The sequence below is a fragment of the Triplophysa rosa genome, linkage group LG5 (genome assembly GCF_024868665.1).
Source record: "Triplophysa rosa linkage group LG5, Trosa_1v2, whole genome shotgun sequence".
Taxonomy (NCBI): domain Eukaryota; kingdom Metazoa; phylum Chordata; class Actinopteri; order Cypriniformes; family Nemacheilidae; genus Triplophysa; species Triplophysa rosa.
The window spans coordinates 24,303,632-24,325,572 of record NC_079894.1 but is presented as its reverse complement, the minus strand read 5'-3'; the positions used below and the strand labels follow the sequence as shown (position 1 = coordinate 24,325,572).

At 46.7% G+C, this 21,941-nt stretch overlaps 1 protein-coding gene and 1 long non-coding RNA gene across 3 annotated transcripts in view; one reads left to right on the top strand and one right to left on the bottom strand.

The window, feature by feature from the left end:
* LOC130554106 (uncharacterized) overlaps positions 1–9,185 on the top strand; it is a 57,022-nt gene extending 47,837 nt beyond the window's left edge. Inside the window, exon 3 of the long non-coding RNA XR_008962946.1 lies at positions 9,079–9,185. This is a non-coding gene — a long non-coding RNA (uncharacterized LOC130554106). The remainder of the gene's footprint in view (positions 1–9,078) is intronic.
* sema6ba (sema domain, transmembrane domain (TM), and cytoplasmic domain, (semaphorin) 6Ba) overlaps positions 1–21,941 on the bottom strand; it is a 172,967-nt gene that overhangs the window by 42,552 nt on the left and 108,474 nt on the right. For both annotated transcript variants that reach the window (XM_057333539.1, XM_057333540.1), the window contains exons 6-10: positions 20,827–20,925; positions 12,416–12,506; positions 11,997–12,116; positions 10,595–10,683; positions 9,069–9,286 (exon numbers count right to left, since the gene is read on the bottom strand). In XM_057333539.1, the coding sequence (XP_057189522.1) occupies positions 9,069–9,286; positions 10,595–10,683; positions 11,997–12,116; positions 12,416–12,506; positions 20,827–20,925 (617 nt within the window). The remainder of the gene's footprint in view (positions 1–9,068; positions 9,287–10,594; positions 10,684–11,996; positions 12,117–12,415; positions 12,507–20,826; positions 20,926–21,941) is intronic.

Genomic DNA, 21,941 nt, shown 5'->3' with positions numbered 1-21,941 from the left:
TGCGGTTTATTTATCTAAACTACGGGGGAACTAAAACCAACTACTAACAAAGAAACAAACACTAACAAACAAATATACAACGTAAAAGCAGTAAAGAATGAAAGAAATGGATAAAGCAAAGAAAAAGGCAGTATTAAGTCAGCTATTCACATCTGCATGAACCATCAAGGACAAATCTCCTTGTTTAAAAGGGGCAAAGCTTATACGCAACTGGTTAGCAATAGTTCAGATACTTGCATTGGCTTCTTTGTTTCTCGGGACAAGAGCTGGCACACGTATCAAAAGGGTACTGGGGCCTCATTTATAAAACTGCGTAGGATCCTTACTAGAAGTGAACTTACGCCAGAATGCTGAAAAGGGCATACGCAAACAAAAATTGAGATTTATAAAACCTTGCGTACGCACACCTGCACGCAATTTTCCCTTTATAAATCACAGATTACCTGCAAGTGTGCGTACGTGAATCAGCCTCATATCCCGCCCTGTACACGCACATTTTTACCCATAAATAGTCAATGCAAAGCACCTCATGAATGCTTATTCGTATATTAATAAGCCTGACATCCAATCCGCTTGTTAAGCCTGACGTCACGCACCATAATGGACGTATACCGTTTCGGGTTCAACCGCTATCAGATGCCATAGAAAAATCACAAAAACTTATGTAAAACCCCCGATCCTTTATCTCCGTAACGAAATCACAAATGGCCACACATGAGATTGACTGAGATTTCCATATTAATAATTGTTATAATTATATTAAAGCCAAAGAAGGTCTCTGCAGCATTTATATGTTTACAGCATTTAGACTGATCATTAACACCTCATTAAAATCACCTCATTAATTACTGGTGTTCTTCACCTGAGATAAAATTTGAAGACATAATTGTTAAAGACGAATGTTTCTTCATTCCGGTTTTGTTATGAACTTGGTTAGAAACGATAATGAGGACATTTAGAGAAATGATTGTGTGAGAGTTTAATGGCTGTATTTCCAGACTTTGACATTCAGTGATTATGCACAGTAAGGAAAATATATTTAGCTATTTATTTACACTGTGTTATTTGATGCTGTCATATATTCTATGCAGTCGGATCATCTCCTCCTCATACGCTCATAGTGTGATGGTGAGACAGCGCTGATAAAATATTTAGATTTAATTTTTATTTAAGATTTGAGTTTGATTTTAAAAGAGCTGCATGAAACAAGTATCACTCAATACAAGCGCAAATAACTCTGCAGATTTAATCTTCGTGATAATGAGGATATTTAAGGTCACATTAAATGTGTGTGAGGGATTAATGCTTATAATAGTTTTTATCACACTTACCTTTTGCAATCTAACTTGAGTTCACTAACTCACCATCGGTGTCGCCAAACTGCTCAGTCTCCAAAATGTCCGTACGCATGGGTCAGAGTTTGCGTGCAGGTGCGCACATTTTTCCGTTAAGTTTGTTTTTATAAATCCCATCTTTTGCGTGGGAAGTGGCGTACGCCTCTTTCAGGGCATGTTTTGTGCGTACGCAACGGTTATAAATGAGGCCCCTGATGTGTTCCGACCAAGCCGTGAGTCCGTTGAGTTAGCTTGAAGCAAACTGCCATTAGAAACTGTCTCTGAGGAGAGGCAGGTTTCGAGAGGTTGACAGAATACAAGCGAGCGAACGCGCACGAGCGCGAACGCACACAAGCGAACGAACATACACAAAAGAGCAAGCTTTCCTGCGTGTTCAGATGTTTTAACACAGAGGGCATCACGCCCCTCCAAGGTGGGCAATCCAATGTGATGAGATAGTTTTGGGCACGAAAACATGTTTCTTTGTCCGGCACACTAACTCATTTGCATTTATGGTCGCCTGGGAGTTTGGAGCAGGAATAGACTTAGAATAGAATAAAATGAGCATGGTATAAAATACATTACTGTGCTATACACCATATTCTAAGACATGAAAAGCGAAACACGTAGATATGAAACATGAAGGGGTTACAATTACATTGACCTGTAGTTTGGACAAGAATGTAAATATACACAGAATACCACTAAGCACATATGCCTTTGAGGTTATAGGTGAAGGAGAATAACATAGAGACAAGCATACAATGTGGAGATCCATGTGTATACACTTTAAACCAGTCTTTTGTGGCTAAGGAAAGAGAAAGAGACATTCTTTTGGAAGAATTTGATGCTCTCAGTCCCTGGGGGCCACATGGCTTTTCTCACTTTGGTGAACAGTCCTGTCCTCCCCCAGGAACCTCCTTTGAAGTCTAGGGGAGAGTATCCGAATCTGTCCTGGTCAGTGATGAAGGTGTTGAGAATAGGACATTTGGCCAGACTTGTTGGTGCCTGGTCGTAGTCCTGCTGAGAGGTTACTGTGTTTTACGATCACAGATGGTAAACTTTGATCCGACCATACCCTACACAGGACAGGAGAACAAAGGGAAATAAATAGGAAAGCTAACTAAGGATGAGTGACAACAGGCGGGAGAGATAATAGATATTACGGGCGCTAATCAAGGGGAATACGCTACAGGTGAAAGAGTGCGAAGACGGTGAGTGGAGAAATACCAAAAGGGAGACACGGGGCGAGGTGAGTGACGCAGACACCGAGCACATGGCGAACTGTCAAAACAGAAGTGCCACGAGCTCAACACACAACAGAACACACACAGGTAGGACACGGGAACCCGAGTGACCGAGATCATGACATTACCCCCCCCCAGAGGTGCCACTAGGCACTTAGGAGGGGCTCACCTCTTCTCCGGTGGAAGTCCACGACCAATCGGGGGGCCGAAAGCTGGCAGGGTTGAGACGGGAAGTGACAGCAGGCTTAACCCTGGAAACATGAAAAACAGGGTGAACTCGACCAAGGTTGGGTGGGAGTTTGAGACGGACGGCCACCGGATTAACCACCTTGGTGATGCAGAATGGACCAATGAATTTGGGAGCCAGCTTGCAAGAAGGTACCCGGAAAGGCAAGTCCTTGGTGGATAACCATACCCGCTGACCACACATATAGGCAGGAGGAGAGGACCGGTGACGATCAGCCGCAGCTTTGGTTCTATGGGAGGATTGGGCCAGAACCCTCCTGGCCCTCATCCAAGTGCATCTGCAACGCCGGACAAACGCCAAAACTGATGGAACCGAAGCATCGAGTTCCTGCGAGGGAAATAAGGGTGGGTGAAATCCCAGAGAACATTCAAAGGGAGACATGACGAGGAGATGGGTTGGGAGTTGTGAGCATACTCGATCCAGGACAGCTGTTGACTCCAGGAGCTGGGGTTGTGTGATGTCAGACAGCGGAGTCTACATTCAAGATCCTGGTTGGCTCGTTCGCATTGCCCATTGGTCTGGGGGTGAAAACCAGAAGAGAGACTAGCAGAGGCTCCGATCTACAGAACTCTTTCCAGAACCAGGAGGTGAACAGCAGCCCCCTGTCGGACACGATGTCGGCCAGATAACCATGTCTCGGAAGACGTGATCCACCAGCAGCTGCGCGGTCTCCCGGGCGGAGGGAAGCTTGGGCAGAGGGATGAAATGAACCGCTTTGGAGAAGCGATCCACCACCGTGAGGATGACACTGTTCCCACTGGAGGGGGGAAGGCCAATGACAAAGTCTATAGGGATGTGTGACCAAGGCCGTGAGGGAATGGGGAGTGGGCGAAGCAGACCAGCAGGAGGGCGATGCGATGGCTAGCACTTAGCGCAGACAGGACAAGCCAACACGAACTGTCTGACATCTGTGACGGCCACTCTCGTTCCTTCGGCAAATGACCAGCGACCCTTCGGGTCATTTTTAGATCCAGGCCGGTACGAGAGGGTGAAGTTGAATCGGCCAAAGAAAAGCGACCAGCGGGCCTGGTTTGATCTCAACCTCTTGGCAGAACAGACGTACTCCAGGTTCTTGTGGTCTGTCCAGACCAAGAAGGTCTGTGCTGACCCCTCCAACCAATGGCGCCACTCACCCAAAGCCAGACGGACCACCAGCAGCTCCCGGTTGCCGATGTCATAGTTTCGTTCTGCAGGGCTGAGGCGGTGAGAGAAAAAGGCACATGGGTGCACCTTCTCATCACAGCGAGCGCGCTGAGATAAGACCGCGCCTATCCCGACGTCCGAAGCATCAACTTCAACAATGAATTGCCATTCAGGGTCTGGAAGACAAAGCACAGGGACAGAGACAAAACAGGACTTAAGATTGTCAAAGGCTACCTGAGCTTGGGGATTCCATCTGAACGTGACCTTGGTGGAGGTTAATGCGGTTAGCGGCGCGGCGATCTGGCCGAAACCCCTGATGAATCGCCGGTAAAAGTTGGCGAAACCCAGGAACTGCTGTTGGGCTTTAGAGGGGTCGGGAACCAACCATTCGGCGACGGCCTTTATCTTGGTGGGATCAGGTTCTATACCTCTGGGAGAAATAATATGGCCAAGGAACGAAACTGTGTCGGCGTGGAATTCGCACTTCTCCGCCTTGACGAAAAGCTGATTTTCGAGTAACCACTAGACGACCTTACGAACGTGTCGGGTGTGTTCCTGGACAGAGGGAGAAAAAATGAGAATGTCATCCAGGTACACAAAGACAAAGTGATCGATCATGTCACCCAATACGGCATTAACGAGGCCCTGGAAGACGACCGGAGCTTTGGTCAGGCCAAACGGAAGTACCAAATACTCGTAGTGTCCCGAAGGTGTGTTAAAGGCTTTCTTCCACTCGTCCCCCTCACGAATGCAGACCAGGTGGTAGGCGTTGCGTAGGTCTAGCTTAGTAAAGACCCGGGCTCCCTGTAATAATTCAAAGGTGGTTGACATGAGAGGCAAGGGGATTTATTCTTGACCGTGATCTCATTCAAACCTCTACAATCAATACAAGGGCGCAGGGAGCCATCCTTCTTCTGGACAAAGAAGAAGACCGCACCGGCCGTTGAGGAGGAGTGACGATGAGCCCAGCTTGAAGAGGTTCACGAACATATCTGTCCATGGCCTCTCTTTCAGGACCTGACAGGGAATAAAGACAACCCTTGGGCGGAGAAGTGCCTGGGAGGAGATCTATGACACAGTCGAAGGGGTGATGCGGAGGCAGGGAGGTGGCTCGCCACTTGCTGAACACCGAACGCAGGTCGTGGTACTCCTCCGGGACCCTGGTCACATCGGCAGCATCAAACTGAAACACAGGAGAGACGGAGACAGGAGAGGGGGCAGGACCAAGGCAAGACTCATGACAATAAGGGCTCCAAGCTAAAACAGAACTGTTAACCCAATCCACGTGAGGATTATGCTGTGACAACCAAGGATGCCCTAATATGATAGGAGTATTGGGGGAATCGAGGATGTACAGCTTAATCTTCTCACAATGGTTCCCAGAAAGAAAAAAGTTTACATGAGGAGTGACGTGAGAAATAGTGCTGAAGGTCTGCCCCGCTAGTGTCTGGGCCGAGATTGGCTGAAGGAGAGTTATGGCCAGAATCCTCCATCGACGAACTGTGGTAAGGTTGATGAAATTTCCTGATGAGTGCATGGCCGGAGTAGGAATTCCCCTTGTAGGTCAGCCGGAAGGGTATCAGCATGCAGGATGAAGGGGAAGAAACAGGAATGGCACCCACCTGGACTCCCCGGACAACGGGTGGGTGCGGCCTTTTAGCGGACACTGCATCACCTGGTGGTCGGGCTTGCCGCAGTAGAAGCACAGGCCCTCGCCGACGCGCTGCTCTTTCTGTGCCGGGGTGAGGCGAGATCGACCCAGCTGCATGGGCAGTGGTGGGAGGTTTGGGAGGGTCGACATCACAGGACTGCCAAGAGGTGGGCAAAGGGTGTCGGCAGGCAGAGATGCGGCTCTCTATCCGGAGGCACAGGCTGGTGAGATCCTCCAGGTCCCGCGGAACCTCCAGAGCGGTGATTTCATCAGCGATAGCGCCGTTGAGACCATCGAGAAAACACGGGCGCATCGCGCCCTCGTTCCAATCACAGGCAGCCGCCAGCGTCCGAAACTTGATGGAGTAGTCTGTCACGGAACTACGTCCCTGCGACAAACGAGAGAGCTGGGCGGCCGCCTTGTCTCCTCGAACTGATCAGTCAAAAAGCACCACTATCTCGGCGCGGAAAGCAGCAAAGGACTCGCAACACGGGGCTTGGGATTCCCAGACGGCAACTCCCCACTCTCAGGCACGCCCAGTCAAAAGAGTCAGCACAAAAGCAATTCTTGTCTCCTCAGTGGCGTAGCGGCGGGGCTGCAGCGTGAAAACCAGCGCGCACTGGGAGAGGAAAGGTTGGCATGCGTTGGGATCCCCGTTATACAAAGGGGGGTTGTTGGCATGCGGTTCGGGCTCGATGGAAAGTCCACGCGCCAAAGAAGGTGTGCGAGCATCGACGGCCTTGCGCCGGAGTTCGGAGATCTGGAGGTGCAGATCTGCCACCTGAGTGAGTGGATAAATACCAAAAGGGAGACACGGGGCAGGGTGAGACACCTTCTGTCAAAACTGAAGTGCCACGAGCTCGACACACAACAGAACACACACAGGTAGGACACGGGAACCCAAGTGACCGAGATCATGACATTAGGGCAGTTTGTCCGTTTAGGGCTACTGTAGAAACAACATGGCGAATTCCATGTAAGGGGACCCGCGTAGATAGAAATAGCTCATTCTAGGGTGATAAAAACACAATGCTTCATTATGTAAGGTCTTTATACACCTCTGAAGACATAGTTATGTAAATGATAATGCATTTCTATAGATATTGCATGGCAATAGATCCTACAAAGAAAGGCACACTGGACCTTTAACCTCTTTCTGAGATTGCACTGCTCTTCTCAATGTAAAAACATAAACACATCAAACACAGCAGAGATAACTTCAAAGCTCATTTCTTTTCTAATCGTATACGATCCAACAAGAGGTATCTTGGGAAAGCAGACCTCATCCTCCGATATTAAAGTATAACATATACGCTTACAGTATGTTACAAGTTATTGGGACAAATGCAAAGGGCTGGTGGAACAACGTTTGGGCCAGTTTTATGTACTGTACTTGTAACCGGTCCTACTCTCCCCGCTCTGCGCGGGCCTCGAACCGGCGTCGGTCCGAATGGGAGACGGGCGCTCTAACGAGGAGGCTAAAGACCGCAGTCTCTAGCGTCTGTCGCTAGAGTGTCTCTTTTGGTCGGGGAGTGAGGTTTACACATTGCACAGCTCTTCACTAGCTGGCCTCCGTTACATACTCAACCCCATTTATCCATTTACTTCCACACGGAACAGACTGATTCATTCCCTTTCATAAACCCACAAGCTCAGTTTATCGTTTGGTAATTCATTTTGTCTCTACTATATCTACCTCTCTCTCTTTCTTTGCTTCTCAACCGCTTTATTGTTGGTCCACAGTATGTAAATGTCTATCCTCTATTGAGAGTCAGACTTATTTTTATTTCAGAAGGTGTTATGAACGCCTTTTCATGAGACGTTTTCAAGTCGGGCTAAAATTCAATCGTCAAAGGTTTCAAGATTTTTCCACTGATGTTGCTCTCAGAGGTCTTTGCAGGTATGCTTTGTCATTGTAAAACTGCTGTGTGATAGGACCCGGTTTCCAAGGAGACGTTTTGCATTGATATGTCAATCATATGGGAGAGAGGGGTTCTTACAGAGCATACAGTTGGCAAGTAGTTATTAAAGCTCGAGATTAAATGTAATTCTCGCAGGACATCTTTGTATAGATACGGCATATGTAGGCCTAGATATCTTCCTGCCCAGAAAATGCAAAGGAATTTTATTAAACAAATATTTCTAGCATTCTGTCTCAACTCTCTCTCGCCCTCTTTACATTATGACAGATGTCACAACTGCTGTTGTAATTTGCAAAACATTATGAGCGAGCTCCATCCAATCTTGTAGAAATTTCAGTCTTGTGCTTATCGTTGAAATGTGGGTAACACTTTAAAATAATGGTCCGTTGTTAACAAGTAACTATGCAGAAAGTAATAGGTAGTACTACATTAACACTTACCTTAATACTATTAACTAATATAGAATAGAAGCAAGATTAACTAAGCAATAAGTAATAGCTAATTTAGGACAAAGGTAGTTCCTTATTTGGTATTTGATAATTACTAAAGAAAAATGCCATCATTGAGAACTACTTGCGAAATATGACCAATTAATAAAGAAAAAACAATTAATTACTAATCTCAACATTAACGTACATAAAGTGAAAAAATAGGTTGTTTGTGGAAACAAATTTATGAATAAATACAAATACCAAAAGCCTAATAGCAAAACATGAATGGATATATTCTACATATATAGCCTCCATAGAAGTGTTAATGTAGTACTACCTATTACTTTCTGCATAGTTACTTGTTAACAACGGACCATTATTTTAAAGTGTTACCGAAATGTGTTTATGTCATTTCTAAACATCTCTGATAACAGAATTTTAAACAGACTTTCTCACAAGGCAATCAAACTCGTGCAACTCTTGAGCTGATTTTTCTTCTATTGAAGTAACAAAGCTTTTTGGGGGACCGTATCAAAAGAACAAAATCCACATTGCCTTGAAATTGGATTCATTCGTGCTGCTCAGGTTCGAAGCCGACTATTAAGAGGCGAAATCATGTGTGTGTGTGTCAAACTTTTTTCCACTTCCATTAAATGTTGGTATGGCTTTCGATCCGTTTACAAATTCTTTACCCGCACAATTCTCACTACAGTAATGTCATTGTGGTCATTTTTTTCTTAAGTACTGTAAAAAGTAATTTAATAAAGTATTTTAATTGTATGCATACAAGCAGGCACAAGAGATATGACCATGATATATAAACTCCTATTAAATAAGTTAAATATTAGTATTTGGAATGAGATTATTTTTAGTTATTTAAAAAAATGATAAAAACAACATTTATCTGAATCTACAATCTGAATCTGCTCCTTTATTCATTTGTATTATTTATCATATTTACTACTTCATATACAAATTAAAACCTCAAAACTTTTTCTTCTTCACATGAAGGGGATGTTAAATGACATTTCGGCACAGTATTCATCACTCACACACAGTTCCATTCCCTGTGTGTGTGTGTGTGTGTGTGTACCTGTTTGAAGGTGTAGAGAAGACCCCCAGTACGACGTCTCTGCCCTGCATGCGTATGATGGGACTGGTGGACTGCAGCAGGTTGAAATAAAAGTGCGAGTCTCCTGGGATCGAGCAGTTCAAACGCGCCTTCAGAAACGATGTCCACTGCCTCTCCAATACGCGCTGAGAGCCGCCCAGATCGCCTTTACACACGCGCGCCACGCGGGACACCATTACCTAACACATGTTTAGAAAGAAAACATTCTGTCTCTATTCACAGAGTCATTCACTGGAGAACTGCTTTTCAGCACTTCAATTGTGAAGTCACTTTTGTGACTTGATATTTCCCAAGGTTTCCCAACAACAAAAAAGTACCATCTACTGATGCTTAGAATTCTACTGGCTGTTGTTTCGCTACTACAACTTTAAGATATCTGTAAGTACAGACCTTTTAAAGTAAGACCCCCATTGGCCACAATCATATTAAAAGGTCCCCCCACACTATTCTAGATCACAAATAGGAAAACATTCATTATATATTCAATATAAAAACACTTAGTATCTTGAATTTCAGTTGTTTCAGATGATTTTAATGCATGTTTAGTCCTTTTTCTATAATTGGAAGTCATCTTGAGGACACCTTGGAAGTACCCTGGTTGAGAAACAATTGTCTTTATTCTCTTTAATCTATGTACCTAGTGTGTAAATGAAATGTTGTGTCTTTTCTCCAGATGAATACATTATACAAATAATCATCAAATTATAATGATTGAAATGCCACACACTCTCTCTCTCTCTCTCTCTCTCTCTCTCTCTCTCATTAATAATTTTGTCTAGATTGTAGAAATATAAAATAACCCTCATCAAAACAACTACAAAACATCATTGAAGTAGTTGAATTTATGGGCTCTTAAATTGGTTGTCCTTTCATCATTATTTAGTCCAAATCACCCATTTCAAAACATTTTTATGTTTTTAAAGTAATTTCAAACATATAAGCAAATGCCTCAAGATCAAATGATTTTTAAGATCACAAAATACATGTCAGTCATGTGATCCTTCACTTGGATGGTAGTGTATGCACAGTACAGTATATCACAATGAGAATTCATGTACTGGATGTAAATGCTTTTCTTTCTTTTTTATGTGTGCCAATTTACAGCACTTGGAATTATTCATCAATTATTATGAAATGATAATAAAAATATAAAACCACAATTGGAATTGTTCTATTATTACAATTTCTGGGCCTCTCTGACCTGTTTATCCAACTAATCACCAGACGGTCGACATTTCAAGGAAACCTAGAATTATTTTAAGAACTATATTATGTGTAAACTATAATTATTTTTGAAGGCAAGAAATCACACAGCAGCCCTAATACTGAACAGAGCTTATCCCACACAGCTTCGATTTATTTCTAAAGGGTCTGTAAAACTCATGTCCACATGGCATCTACCCTGACTCAGGTCCATGGTGGAGAGATCTGTGATTGGATTTTTCAAAAAGCAAACTGTGAACATCATCGTATCATATGTTTCCCACCTTCTCCAGGTAGTTGAACTCCATGGCCATTTCTCTGAAGAAGAAGTAGATATGAGGCCCCCACTCCACAGCACTTACGAAATACGGCTCTGTATGAAAAACATGAACACATACAAGCCTTCATTAAACAGCAGACAAAGAGCTTTCCCTTGGAGAGTAAACTGAAGCTCGACTAAGTAAACACTCATCATTCATTATAAAAACATTTATCTAAACAAACAACATATGCACAGACCCAGAGGGTGTGAGGAAGACAGAGACACAGAGACTAAATGATAACAAAGCTGAGATAGTCTTTATAAAACATGCGTGTCCTCTTAAAAAAATAAAAGATGAAAGAAGATTTAGTGGTTCTGGTTGAATGTGTTTTATAAAGCAGACGCAGCTCTGCATCTGTCTCACTCTCTGAAGGATTCTCATATAGATATATTGCAGAAAAACAAACAGAAAACTCGACCTTATGTACATCCACCTATTCTCATCTTAATGAGATTCTGCTCAGTTTTCTGTGGTTACAAGGTCTTTGATATTTGTGAAAAAACAACTCGGGTAAAAAATTAAAAATGAACAAATACACAAATCCCATTTGGCTTTGTTAACGCTGTAACACCCGTAATGCGGTGCTGTGACCTGTTTCCTGAAACTATTTTAAAATCCACCTCAGGATTCCGGGAACAACGCAGGTGATATCTCACAACAAACTCCCTAAACAACTTCAAAGGAATATTTTAGCAATATATGCTCAACTTTTTCTCATATCTTTGTGAAAACTACAAAAAAGCATCACATGAATAATCCGGCACACTTGTACTGCCTGTGCATGTACAGTGCAACTGACAAATAAAATATCTATTTAATGAGAATAATCACAGACGAGATATCTTTAATATCTCAATTGTTTCTCCTAGACATCAAGGAGATGTAACGGAAAGCAAATGAAAACTTTTGCTTAAAGGGACAGTTCTCCCAAAAATGAAAATTCTGTCATCATTTACTCACCCTCGGGTTGTTCTAAACCTGTATAAAGTTCTTTGTTCTGCTAAACACAAAGGAAGATATTGGGAAGAATGTCAGTAACCAAACAGATCTCATCCCCCATTTACTACCATAGTGGGGAGTGAGATCTGTTTGGTTACTGACATTTTTCCAAATATCGCCCTTTGTGTTCAGCAGAACAAAGACATTTTTACAGGTTTGGAAAAATCTGAGGGTGAGTAAATGATGACAAAATTTTTATTTTTGGGTGAACTATCCTTTTAACACCGTGTCTACACTGAGCTTTCAAAGAGCAACAGGTAGACACCTCCTGGCCAAACGAATGCAAGTTTTCAGGAAAGCTGGTTAAACGTAGTGGTTTCTTTATTCCTTTAAGATGACAGAACAGAACAAAGCAAAACTATACCTCTGAACCATTTGGAGTCGTGTTTGATGGTACGCAGCGCCGGACTCTCTCCCAGACTGCGGTAAATGACAGCATCGATGGCCAGGAAGTCGGTCACCGTCCCTGTGAACAGGCTTCCCTCTGAGGTCAAAGGGCAGAGGTCAGCGGTTAATAACCAGAGGTACACATCGACATTATGCCGTAATGATAGATGATGCAAAGAGCTGAAATGAAACGTCCTTGAGCGTAATGATGATCATAAGCTGCGGTTAAGTGCATCGATGGAGGAAAATTAAAACAGCTATAATTGAAACGGTGTTAAACATTATGGTGTTGTGCATTCGCTGGAAGCAAAGCTGTTATTAGAAAAGATTAAAGAGCTATGATGAAATAAATAAATTGCAGTTGAGAGATAATAACATAAGGTAAGAGCAGCTTACCGGCAAACAGGGCCACATTAGCATGTTTCGGGTCATAAGGACATCTCGCCATTCCGCTGATGGGCTCTCCGACCAATTCTAGTGTGTCTCTCTGAAAACACACACACATAAAGGTTTCTCTATTTGTCAATGAGGACATCTCACAGCCTTTCACAGATCTTTCTCTGAAACCTAACCCTGACAAAAATCTTTTAGACATTACTCTTTAAAGTAAAACGTACTGTAGTGTAATTTGGTAGGTGTGTGATGGCAATGCTAAGTTGACATGTTGCACTGTATTTGTGAGGATTTATTTGAAAAAGTTGGATCTGCACAGTATAGTCAAACAAACACACACAGACACACACATCTTGTAAAGACGGGATGTGACACTTTCTGACAGTCTGATAGATGTTATAAACCACACATATCTCCGGACACATTCACAAGTGCTGCTATGATTTCCGCATGCTTCAAGCAAAAGTGGAAACAGTGTGTGTGTGTGTGTGTGTGTGTGTGTGTGTGTGTGTGTGTGCGTGGGTAGGGTAAACCCTACGGTATGGGGACAACATGTCCCCACAAAGATGACAATATCCAAAAATCCTTGTCCTTGTGGGGACATTTTTTGGTCCCCATGAGGAAACAAGCTTATAAATCATACAGAATTAACTTTTTTTGAAAATCTAAAAGAACAGAAAGTTTTGTGTGATTGTTAGGTTTAGGGGTAGGGAATATGATATACAGTTTGTATAAAAACCATTGTGTCTATGGAATGTCTCCATAAAACATGGGAACACAACAAGTGTGTGCGTATGTGCGCTTGTGTGTCTAAAAAAAGGATTCACTTTAAACACATCTGTGGTGCCTGTGGATTTATCTGACAACTAAAGAACATCCAAATTGTCTCAGTATAACAGAAACCTTCTGGCTTTTCTCAAATTTAGATTTTATAACTTAACCAAAAAATAAAGCCTATTTTAAGAGCATATGGTTTTTACAATATTTTTTATGACAATTAAAGGGACAATATACTTGTAAGGATCCTTGTCATGATGTGTTTCTAAACACGGCTTCATCGGAAGCACGCGCCTGGCCTGAAGTTAACGTCTGGTCTTTGTTTGTTGACGTTCCCTTTCTGTCGGTCTCTCGACATTGTGTCGAACCGACAGCATGGGGTTCCTATGGAAAACGCCACAGCACTGAGCCGCGTCACAATCTCTGCGGAGCGACGTTGACTGGCCTGGGCGAGTCAGACGAACACGCTAACGCGAAATTATGACCCTCCAGTGGAGAGGAAGGGGTACCTGAGCTTTACACAAAGTTGGGAAGCCCCTGTCACCGGCCGTCACGGGCGGAGGCCTAGTTCTCTAAATGGCGAGAAGCCGTCCAGCACCGTACGGGCCACTGGGTAAGCATTATTCCCCCCCGGGGGAAAAAGCGCTGCAGAGGCCACTACCTACCGTAGGGAGGAATTAGTGGAGACACCACATGGTCTCACCATCAGGGGAGAACTCATGGGAAAGATGTGCGGACTGCAGGAGTTAACCGCAAGGTGGGAGTCCACCTGGGGAGGTCATGGGTTGCCAAGGTGGGAACCATTCATGAGGATACATCAGACGGAACAGCCCACGGAGGGGGGGTTACCACGTCTGGAGCACTAGGTCCGGTTAGAGCCATCTGGGAGATAACTCAACTGTTCCCCGGCCTAAGGGGGCAGGGCTGCTCTGCCCAGCCTGTCCCCTGGAAGGGTGCTTAGTGATGGATGGAATGCCTGTTCTTTACCCAGTGGGGGAAAGAGGGGAGGCGTAATAGCCGCTGATCCCCCTAAGGAAGGGGGAAGGGCTTTCGCAGGCGTACGCCCTACCAGCTGCCGGTCCCACATCTTGCCAGGATGCGGGCTGACACCGGTTCCGCGCGTAGGTATTAAAACCTCACGGAGTTGTTGGGCATAGCCCAACCCGCAGCTCTGCAGATGTCTGCCAGAGAGGCGCCCTGAGCCAGTGCCCATGAGGGGTGTGCCTCACTCCCAACGGGCAGGGGCGAAATGAGATCGGTATGCCCTAACGAGGGCATCCACGATCCAGTGCGCCAGCCTCTGTTTGGAGACAGCCCTCCCTTCTGCTGACCTCCGAAACAGACAAAGAGCTGCTCAGAGCTTCTGGGCTCTGCGTGCGGTCCAAGTAGAGGCGCCGTGCGCGTACTGGACACAACACGGATAGGTTGGGTCTTCCTCCCCGGTGGGAGCGCCTGCAGGTTCACCACCTGGTCTCTCGGGAGAGTGGTGGGAACTTTGGGCACGTAGCCGGGGCGGGGTCTCAAGATAACGTGAGAATCCCGGTCCCGAGTTCTAGGCAATCTGTGGACACGGAGGGGCTTGCAGATCCCCTACCCTCTTGGAGATGAGCGCCATGCGGAACGCCGTCTTTATCAAGACTGATAAAGAGCGGCAACCCGGAGTGGCTCGAAGGGGGCGGGGCCTCTTGAGGCCCGCCACCTAGGTCGCAAGAGGGTACGGGGCGCGGATAAGGTGGTCACCCTCTCGCGCCCCTTAGGAACCTAATGACCAGGTCGTGCTGTCCCAGAGGCTACGCAGCACTTGGGTCATGATGAGCGGCTGTAGCGGCTACATACATTCCCAGTGTGGAGGGGGAGAGGTTACTCCCCAGTCTCTCTTGAGGAAGGGACAGCTCGTACCCGACCGAGCAACTCCGCGGGTCTTCTCGCCGAGAAGAGCCCCAGGACGAGAAGAGGCGCCACCTATGGGCGTATAGCCGCCCAGTGGCCAAAGCCCTAGCCTGAGTGACGTCCCAACCAGACCGGGGGTGGGTCACTCAGGATCTCCTCATCCCGTCCAGACATGGAGACAAGGTTTTGCCTGGGATGCCGTAACGTGCCCCTTCCCCTGGGGAAGCAGGTTCTTCGCCAGGGGGAGCGGCCAGGGGGGAGTTGTTGTCAGAGCCTTAGCTCCGAGAACCAAGTCCTGGTTAGGCCAAAAGGGGCGTAACTAGTACCACTTGATGCTCCTCTTCCCTGACCTTGCACAGGACCTGTGCACTGAGGCTCACTGGGGGGAAGCGTACTTCCGCTTGTCCCGCGGCCAGCTGTGCGCAAGGGCATCCGTGCCAAGGGTTGCCTTGGACAGGGAGTACCAAAGCGGATAATGGGTGGAGTCCGGGGAGGAAACGGGACCACCTGTGCCTGGCCGAACCTCTCCCAAATGAGCCGGCTGCGCGGGGATGGAGTTGCCACGAGAGAGCGCATCGGCTTTCTGGTTCAGGACGCCTGGGATGTGTGTGGCTCGCAGGGAACTGATCACCTGCTGACTCCAGAGGAGGAGGCGCCGGGCGAGTCATGTTAGTTGCCGTGAGCGAATCCAATAATATACGCCACAGCAGCTGTGCTGTCCGACCGGACCAGCACGTGCTTACCCTGCACGAGAGGTAGTAGCCTCCTCAATGCAAGTAGCACAACCAACAACTCTAGGCAGTTGAGATGCCAACGCAGGCGGGGGCCCGTCCACCGCCCCGACACTGCTTGCCCGTTGCACACGGCACCCCAACCCTGCAGGGAGGCATCCCAAAGGGGACCCCTGTCCGCAAAAAGGTCATGGAGACCAGGGGGTTAGGGTGTGTCGGCAGAAAAGCCTGATGACCATACGCCTGCTGCCGGTGTGCCGCTCTCCAAGGAACTTGACTCTGTAGCCAGTGTTGCAGCGGTCGTATGTGCATCGACCCGAGGGGGATCACCCCCGCCGAGGATGCCATGTATCCCAGGAGCCTCTGAAATTGTTTCAGGGGGACCGCTGACTGTCTAAGAGCTTCAGGCAGTTCAACACTGATCGGGCGCGCTAGTCAGTCGCACTGCCTCTGGGAGGCCACGTGGGTGCGGGCTTCCTCATCGCGGGTCTCGCGCCCCCCGCGGGGGGTGACCGGGGCCGCTCATGAGGACAGAGTCGAGTTCCATACCGAGAAAGAGGACGCTCTGCACCGGGGAGAGCTTGCTCTTCTCAGTTGACCTGTAGACCCACCAATCTAGGTGCCGGAGCACCAGGTCCCTGTGTGTACACAACAGATCTCGAGAGTGCGCCAAACTGAGCCAGTCGTCGAGATAGTTTAGTACCCGCACACCTCCTTCCCTAAGGGGAAGAAGGGAGGCTTCCACGACCTTTGTAAAGAATCGTGGAGACAGGGACAGACCGAAGGGGAGGACCCTGTACTGATATGCCCGTGCCTCAAACGTGAACCGTCGGAACGGCCGATGTCGAGGGAGGATCGAGACATGAAGTAAGCGTCCTTCACGTCGATTGCCATGAACCTGTCCTGACACCTGACGGACGTCAGGATGCGCTTCTGCGTTATCAACCTGAAAGGCAGCTATTGTGGAGGTGCCTGTTCAGAACACACAGACCCAAGATAGGGCGCAACCCCCCGCCTTTCTTGGGGACAATGAAGTACAGGCTGTAAAACCCGTTAAACATCTCGGCTGGTGAGACGGGCTCGATCACTCCCTTCACCAGAAGGGTGGCAACCTCGGCCCGAAGTACGGGAACATCCTAGCCTCTGACTGAGGTATATCGGATGCCCTGAAACTTGACGGGCGTGAGGCGACTGGATCGCGTAGCCGAGACGGATCTTCTTCCCTAGCCAGCCTGACAGCCTGGGAAGCCGGACAGGCTCCCAGAAATGAAAAGGGACTAAAGGTACGATCTTTTTCATCGTCCCCCCGGGGGGTGGTTCCATGGATAGCAGTACGGATTCCTTGCCGGGGGAGGTCCCCCGGGGAGGAGATCGGCTCTGCTGTTTTTCCTGCCTGGAGACTGCGCAGCTCAACGCACTGTCTGACTGAGAGTGCTGAGGGCTGGTGTTTATACTCGACATTGCGCTTCGCCATGACGCAACGTCGAGTTTGCCGTTCACCGTCGTGCAGAGGGTGAGAGCGGCTGTGGTAACCCAGAAAGAGAGAGGAAACTCTCTTTTTTTGAGAGTAAGTGGGCGCTAGGCCCCCGGAGGGGGCCAGCAGATGGAGAGACGGGGCAGGATCCGTCCCTATCCGACTTCCCAGCGATGTGGCTGGGGTCGGGCCCAATGGTAGCCTCGATCCCCCTGAGGTCTTCCCATGAGGGCCGCTTCCGCGGCTGCTTTTGGGGCGATGGTCTCCTCTTCGCTGTCTCCTCGGGGGGGGGGGGCGCCTGAGTGGGGGGCGCCAGAGCTGGAGGGCATCGAAGAGGACCAGGGCTGCTGGGAAGCAGACAGTGCACGGGACTCGACGGCCGAGGCGGCCGAGTCGCGGCACGGAGGACTGCTTCTTTACTGTCGAGAACCCTCCGGGGTAGACTGCGTGCGGGTCTCGCGCCCCCCCGACGGGCGGGGGCTGAGCGGGGCCGCTGCGGCTCGACAGTAACACCAACCAGCCCCCCCCTTGCGAGACGGGTGCGTCGAGAAAGTGGACCTTCTCAGCGCTACTCATCTGCGCAAGGATCGGCCAGAGGAGTTTCTCATGGACCACAAGTGTGGACATCATCCGACCCAGGGCCCGCGTGGTCACCTTGGTCGCCCGTAGAGCGAGGTCGGTGGCGGCGCGGAGTTCCTGCATACGCGGTGGGTCGGTCTTACCCTCGTGGAGCTCTCTCAACGCCCTGGCCTGGCAGGAGCCATAGCGTGGAGAGAGGAGGCAGCTTGGTCCGCCGCAATGTAAGCTCTCGACACCAGAGATGCCGAGACCCCACATGCTTTGGACGGGAGTCTAGGTCGAGCCCCCCCCCGTAGCCGACAGGCACGAGCACGCGGCGGCATACTCCACCTGGGGGACAACGACGTATCCTCCAGCTGTCTCAACCTCGAGGGAAGAGAGGGTAACGGAACTTTGTTTGACGTGAAACGTGCCGGAAAGGGGCGTTACAGGTCTTACTAAGTTCCTCATGCACTTCCGGTAAACACGGCACTGGGGGCGGGAGCAGCTTGGAGCCGCGCTCAAACCCGAGGCGCCATGTAGCCAGCCGCGAGCGCCAGGAAAGGCAGTGCGGGCACTGCAACCCAACACTCACGGCAGCCCGGGAAAGCATGGCTGACATTTCAACGTCCGCATCTTCCTGGGCTCGACCCCCTGAGGGAGGGAGGAATCGTCAGAGTCGGATGGCAGTACGTCACCCCCCGATGCTGCAAGAGACATCTCATCATCACGCATCGTGTCCGAATACGTGATTGAGGAAAAAGACGGTGGACCGTCTCCTGGGGAATGGTCAGACGAGCGAGACGAGGTGTGAACGGTCCGTGAGCCAGTGGCTGGCGGATTATCGCTCACAGTAATCCTCATATCACCCTCGCTGCTTGCCGTAGCGGACGGCAGGGCCGTAGTCCTGCCGCCACGGAACGGGGAGCAAACGAGGTGGTGGCTGAGTCCCGTGGGAACACAGCCACCCGTGATGCAACGTCTGAATCATCACCGCCCACAGTGCAGGCAGGACGTATCCACAACGTCTGCCCCAGCGTACTGGAAGGAGGCATCGTGTCCGTCCCCCTCCTCGATGAGTGTGTTGCACCCATGAGAACAGCGGGACAAGCCATGCTGGAGAAATTTGCTCTTTTAGAAAGGAAATTTGCTCGAACACCTCCGGAACTGCCGAGATGCCCAGGGGAGAGTCACTGCAGGAAGGGACCGTCCGCTGTCCACGTCGTAGATTCCAGCAGACAAATGATCACCAAAGATCATAGAGAAGCTCATCAGATGCGTAGGCTCTGAAGAACAAAAGGTGAATGAATGAGCACGCCGGCTTCCCTCTTATACCCGGACATCCGGGGAGGAGCCCGGCATGCAAATTTCATTCGCCAATTTTCATTGGCGTTTTCTAAATACTCAGAAGATGATAGGTTCTCAAGACAAACCCCATTCTGTCGGTTCGACACAACGTCGAGAGACCGACAGAAAGGGAACTACGAGTGCACATGTCATGTTGATTTTGTACAACAGTTAAATAAATAAGAAATTACTATTACGATATATTTTATAGCATTGTCTGATTTCTTAAATTTTAATGAAAATAGTACCTATAAAGCCTCAGGAAAAGTGTTTCTTGAGTGAATCGATTAATCAGTGGCTCATTCATAAAGAGTCATTTCCTGCATTCCGAACGAATTCAGTGAATCCAATAAATGAATGACATTAACTGCCACCTACTGGCAGTTGTTGATTCTTCAAAAGAATTTTAACAGTATTAAAATAAAAAGTTAAATAATTACAATACTAATAAATTGTGAAAGTTTGCCCAAAAAAGAAAATGCTGCTTGTTTACATTTACTTACACTCATGTCGTTTTAAACCTGAATTACCATTTCTTTGGGGAAAGTGAAGATATTTCTTAACATTGGTAACCAAACTAATTTGGTCTATAATTAGACTATATACAAATAATATTTCAGCTTATAAAAAAACAAAACATTGGCTGTTTTATCTTCTGAACATCTGAAGCTACTTTCTGTATTGTCTTATAATGGCTTTAAAATAAATTTTGCCCCAAATGTAATGTGTGATTAATTTGCGATTAATTAGATTAATTAATCGCCACATAATGTAATTTTAATCACTTTACAGCCCTAGTTGTTTTATTAATAAACAATTTGTTGAATGGGTCGTGTAACTTTGACGCATTTAAGTTTAGCCAAGTAACAGTTCTACTAATAACCGGAAATAATACAGGCTAGACATCATTTTAACTAGCTAATGGCGGATGTTGCCAGAAGTTTGGGCCAAAAAATGTGCATGCGCTGTAACGCTTGTTTATGTTGATGCTTTGAAACCGTATAAAGCACAAAAGGTTTGTTGTTGTGAAAAATGTTTCTTCTAGGTAGCTTTGAATAAAAGGTTTCGTTAGGGATAAAAATAGATCTTGGCATGGATGCAGAATTTTTTTGGGCATTTTCATTTGTAAAATATATAATATTCATTTTGATTTTGGGGTTGCGTGTCTTGGGAGATTCACCCACAAAACAATTTTCTAAACACTGAACAGAATCTTGAAGGAATAGAAAATGCATTCTTGTCATTCAAAACCTGTATGCCTTTTTTATTCTATGAAACACAAGAGGAGATATTTTGAGAAATGTCTCGGTGGTTTTTTGTCCATACAATGAAAGACATTGATGTTTGGTTACCCACACACTCTAAAATATTTTATATAATATAATCAAAACTAATCTTTTTGTGGTCTACAGACGAAAGAAAGTCAACATTTTTTGGTGACCTATCTCTTAAGTGAAAGGACAGAAGTGCTAAATCTCACAAAGACAAACAGAAGTTTTAAAAAATATTTTGTCCTAAATACAGATTAAATGGGGTCTTTTAATGACTGTGTATTATTAAACTTTGCCTACAAAGTTATGTCATGGGAAAACGCTGGGAAGACAGTGAAGGCTGCAGGGCATTCTGGGAACACTCACCGTGTAATTGGCGCACAGTGGATTGAACGCGTTTGTCCCGCACACGAACAGTCCTCCATCATGGTTCAACAGCACCTTTATGTAATTACGACACTCCTCCTACAGCAAAAATCAATGGAGAGATAATTTTATTAAACAATCCATTACTGGCTTTGTATTGGGATAAAGTCTCCTTCACCCCATTTCATAAGCTTATAACAATGATTTACAATTTGAGCTGTTGGGTATATGTCTCATGTAAAGAAAAGTATAGGCTTACGTAAAGTAAACCGCAATGTTACGTTTTAAACAGAGATGATGATAAAGAGACGCAAGTTACGCATTTGCAGCTTTAATTATAAAAGTTTAATTATGTTATCTTCATGTGCATAAACGCTATAGAAATGAATTTTCCTATTAATTACTTTACGGAAACAGATATGATGTTATCAGACTCTGTGTATTTGTTTTGTTTGGGCTGATCTTTAAATCACAATAGCTTGGCAGTGTGCGACTTCCATGTCATTTCAACAACGCCATTTGAATCTTAATTAAAATTTGACTGGAGGGGTGCGAGCCAGACAAAGAAAAAGAGACACAGAATAAGGGTAAAAAATGAAAGTGCACAGGGTAGAGCAAAACGGACAACATAATAATTCTGTAAATGTTTACACAACCTCACAAATCATTTTATTTATCTAGACATTATTATTAGTATTAGAGAACTTATGAATACAGACACCTGATGATTGGGCCCCAGCATGCAGCTCCGCCACAGAGGCCACACACCAAGTGCCACCCTGAAATGGTCCCAGTTTGTGCGTATTTATGAAAGGCGTTCTGTCAACGTATATGCACAATGGTGCTGCGTGTAGCAGAGTAACAGGCAGTAGGAACTTGAATGCATTGCGATGTGAGTCCGGCTACAAAAAGCAGTCCTGAAAGCTACTGCGTAACCAGCTGCGAACACTCATGCAACAGGAATGCCTTTGTTCCCTGACGGACATCAATGGAACGTTTTGAAGTGGTATTTTGTTGAAATCGCTGCGGGAGGACCCGATCACGCAGCTCCACCACAGGGCCCATTCACTGCTATGCCCATCAAGTTTGACTGGACCTCTGGGTGGAGCTGATGC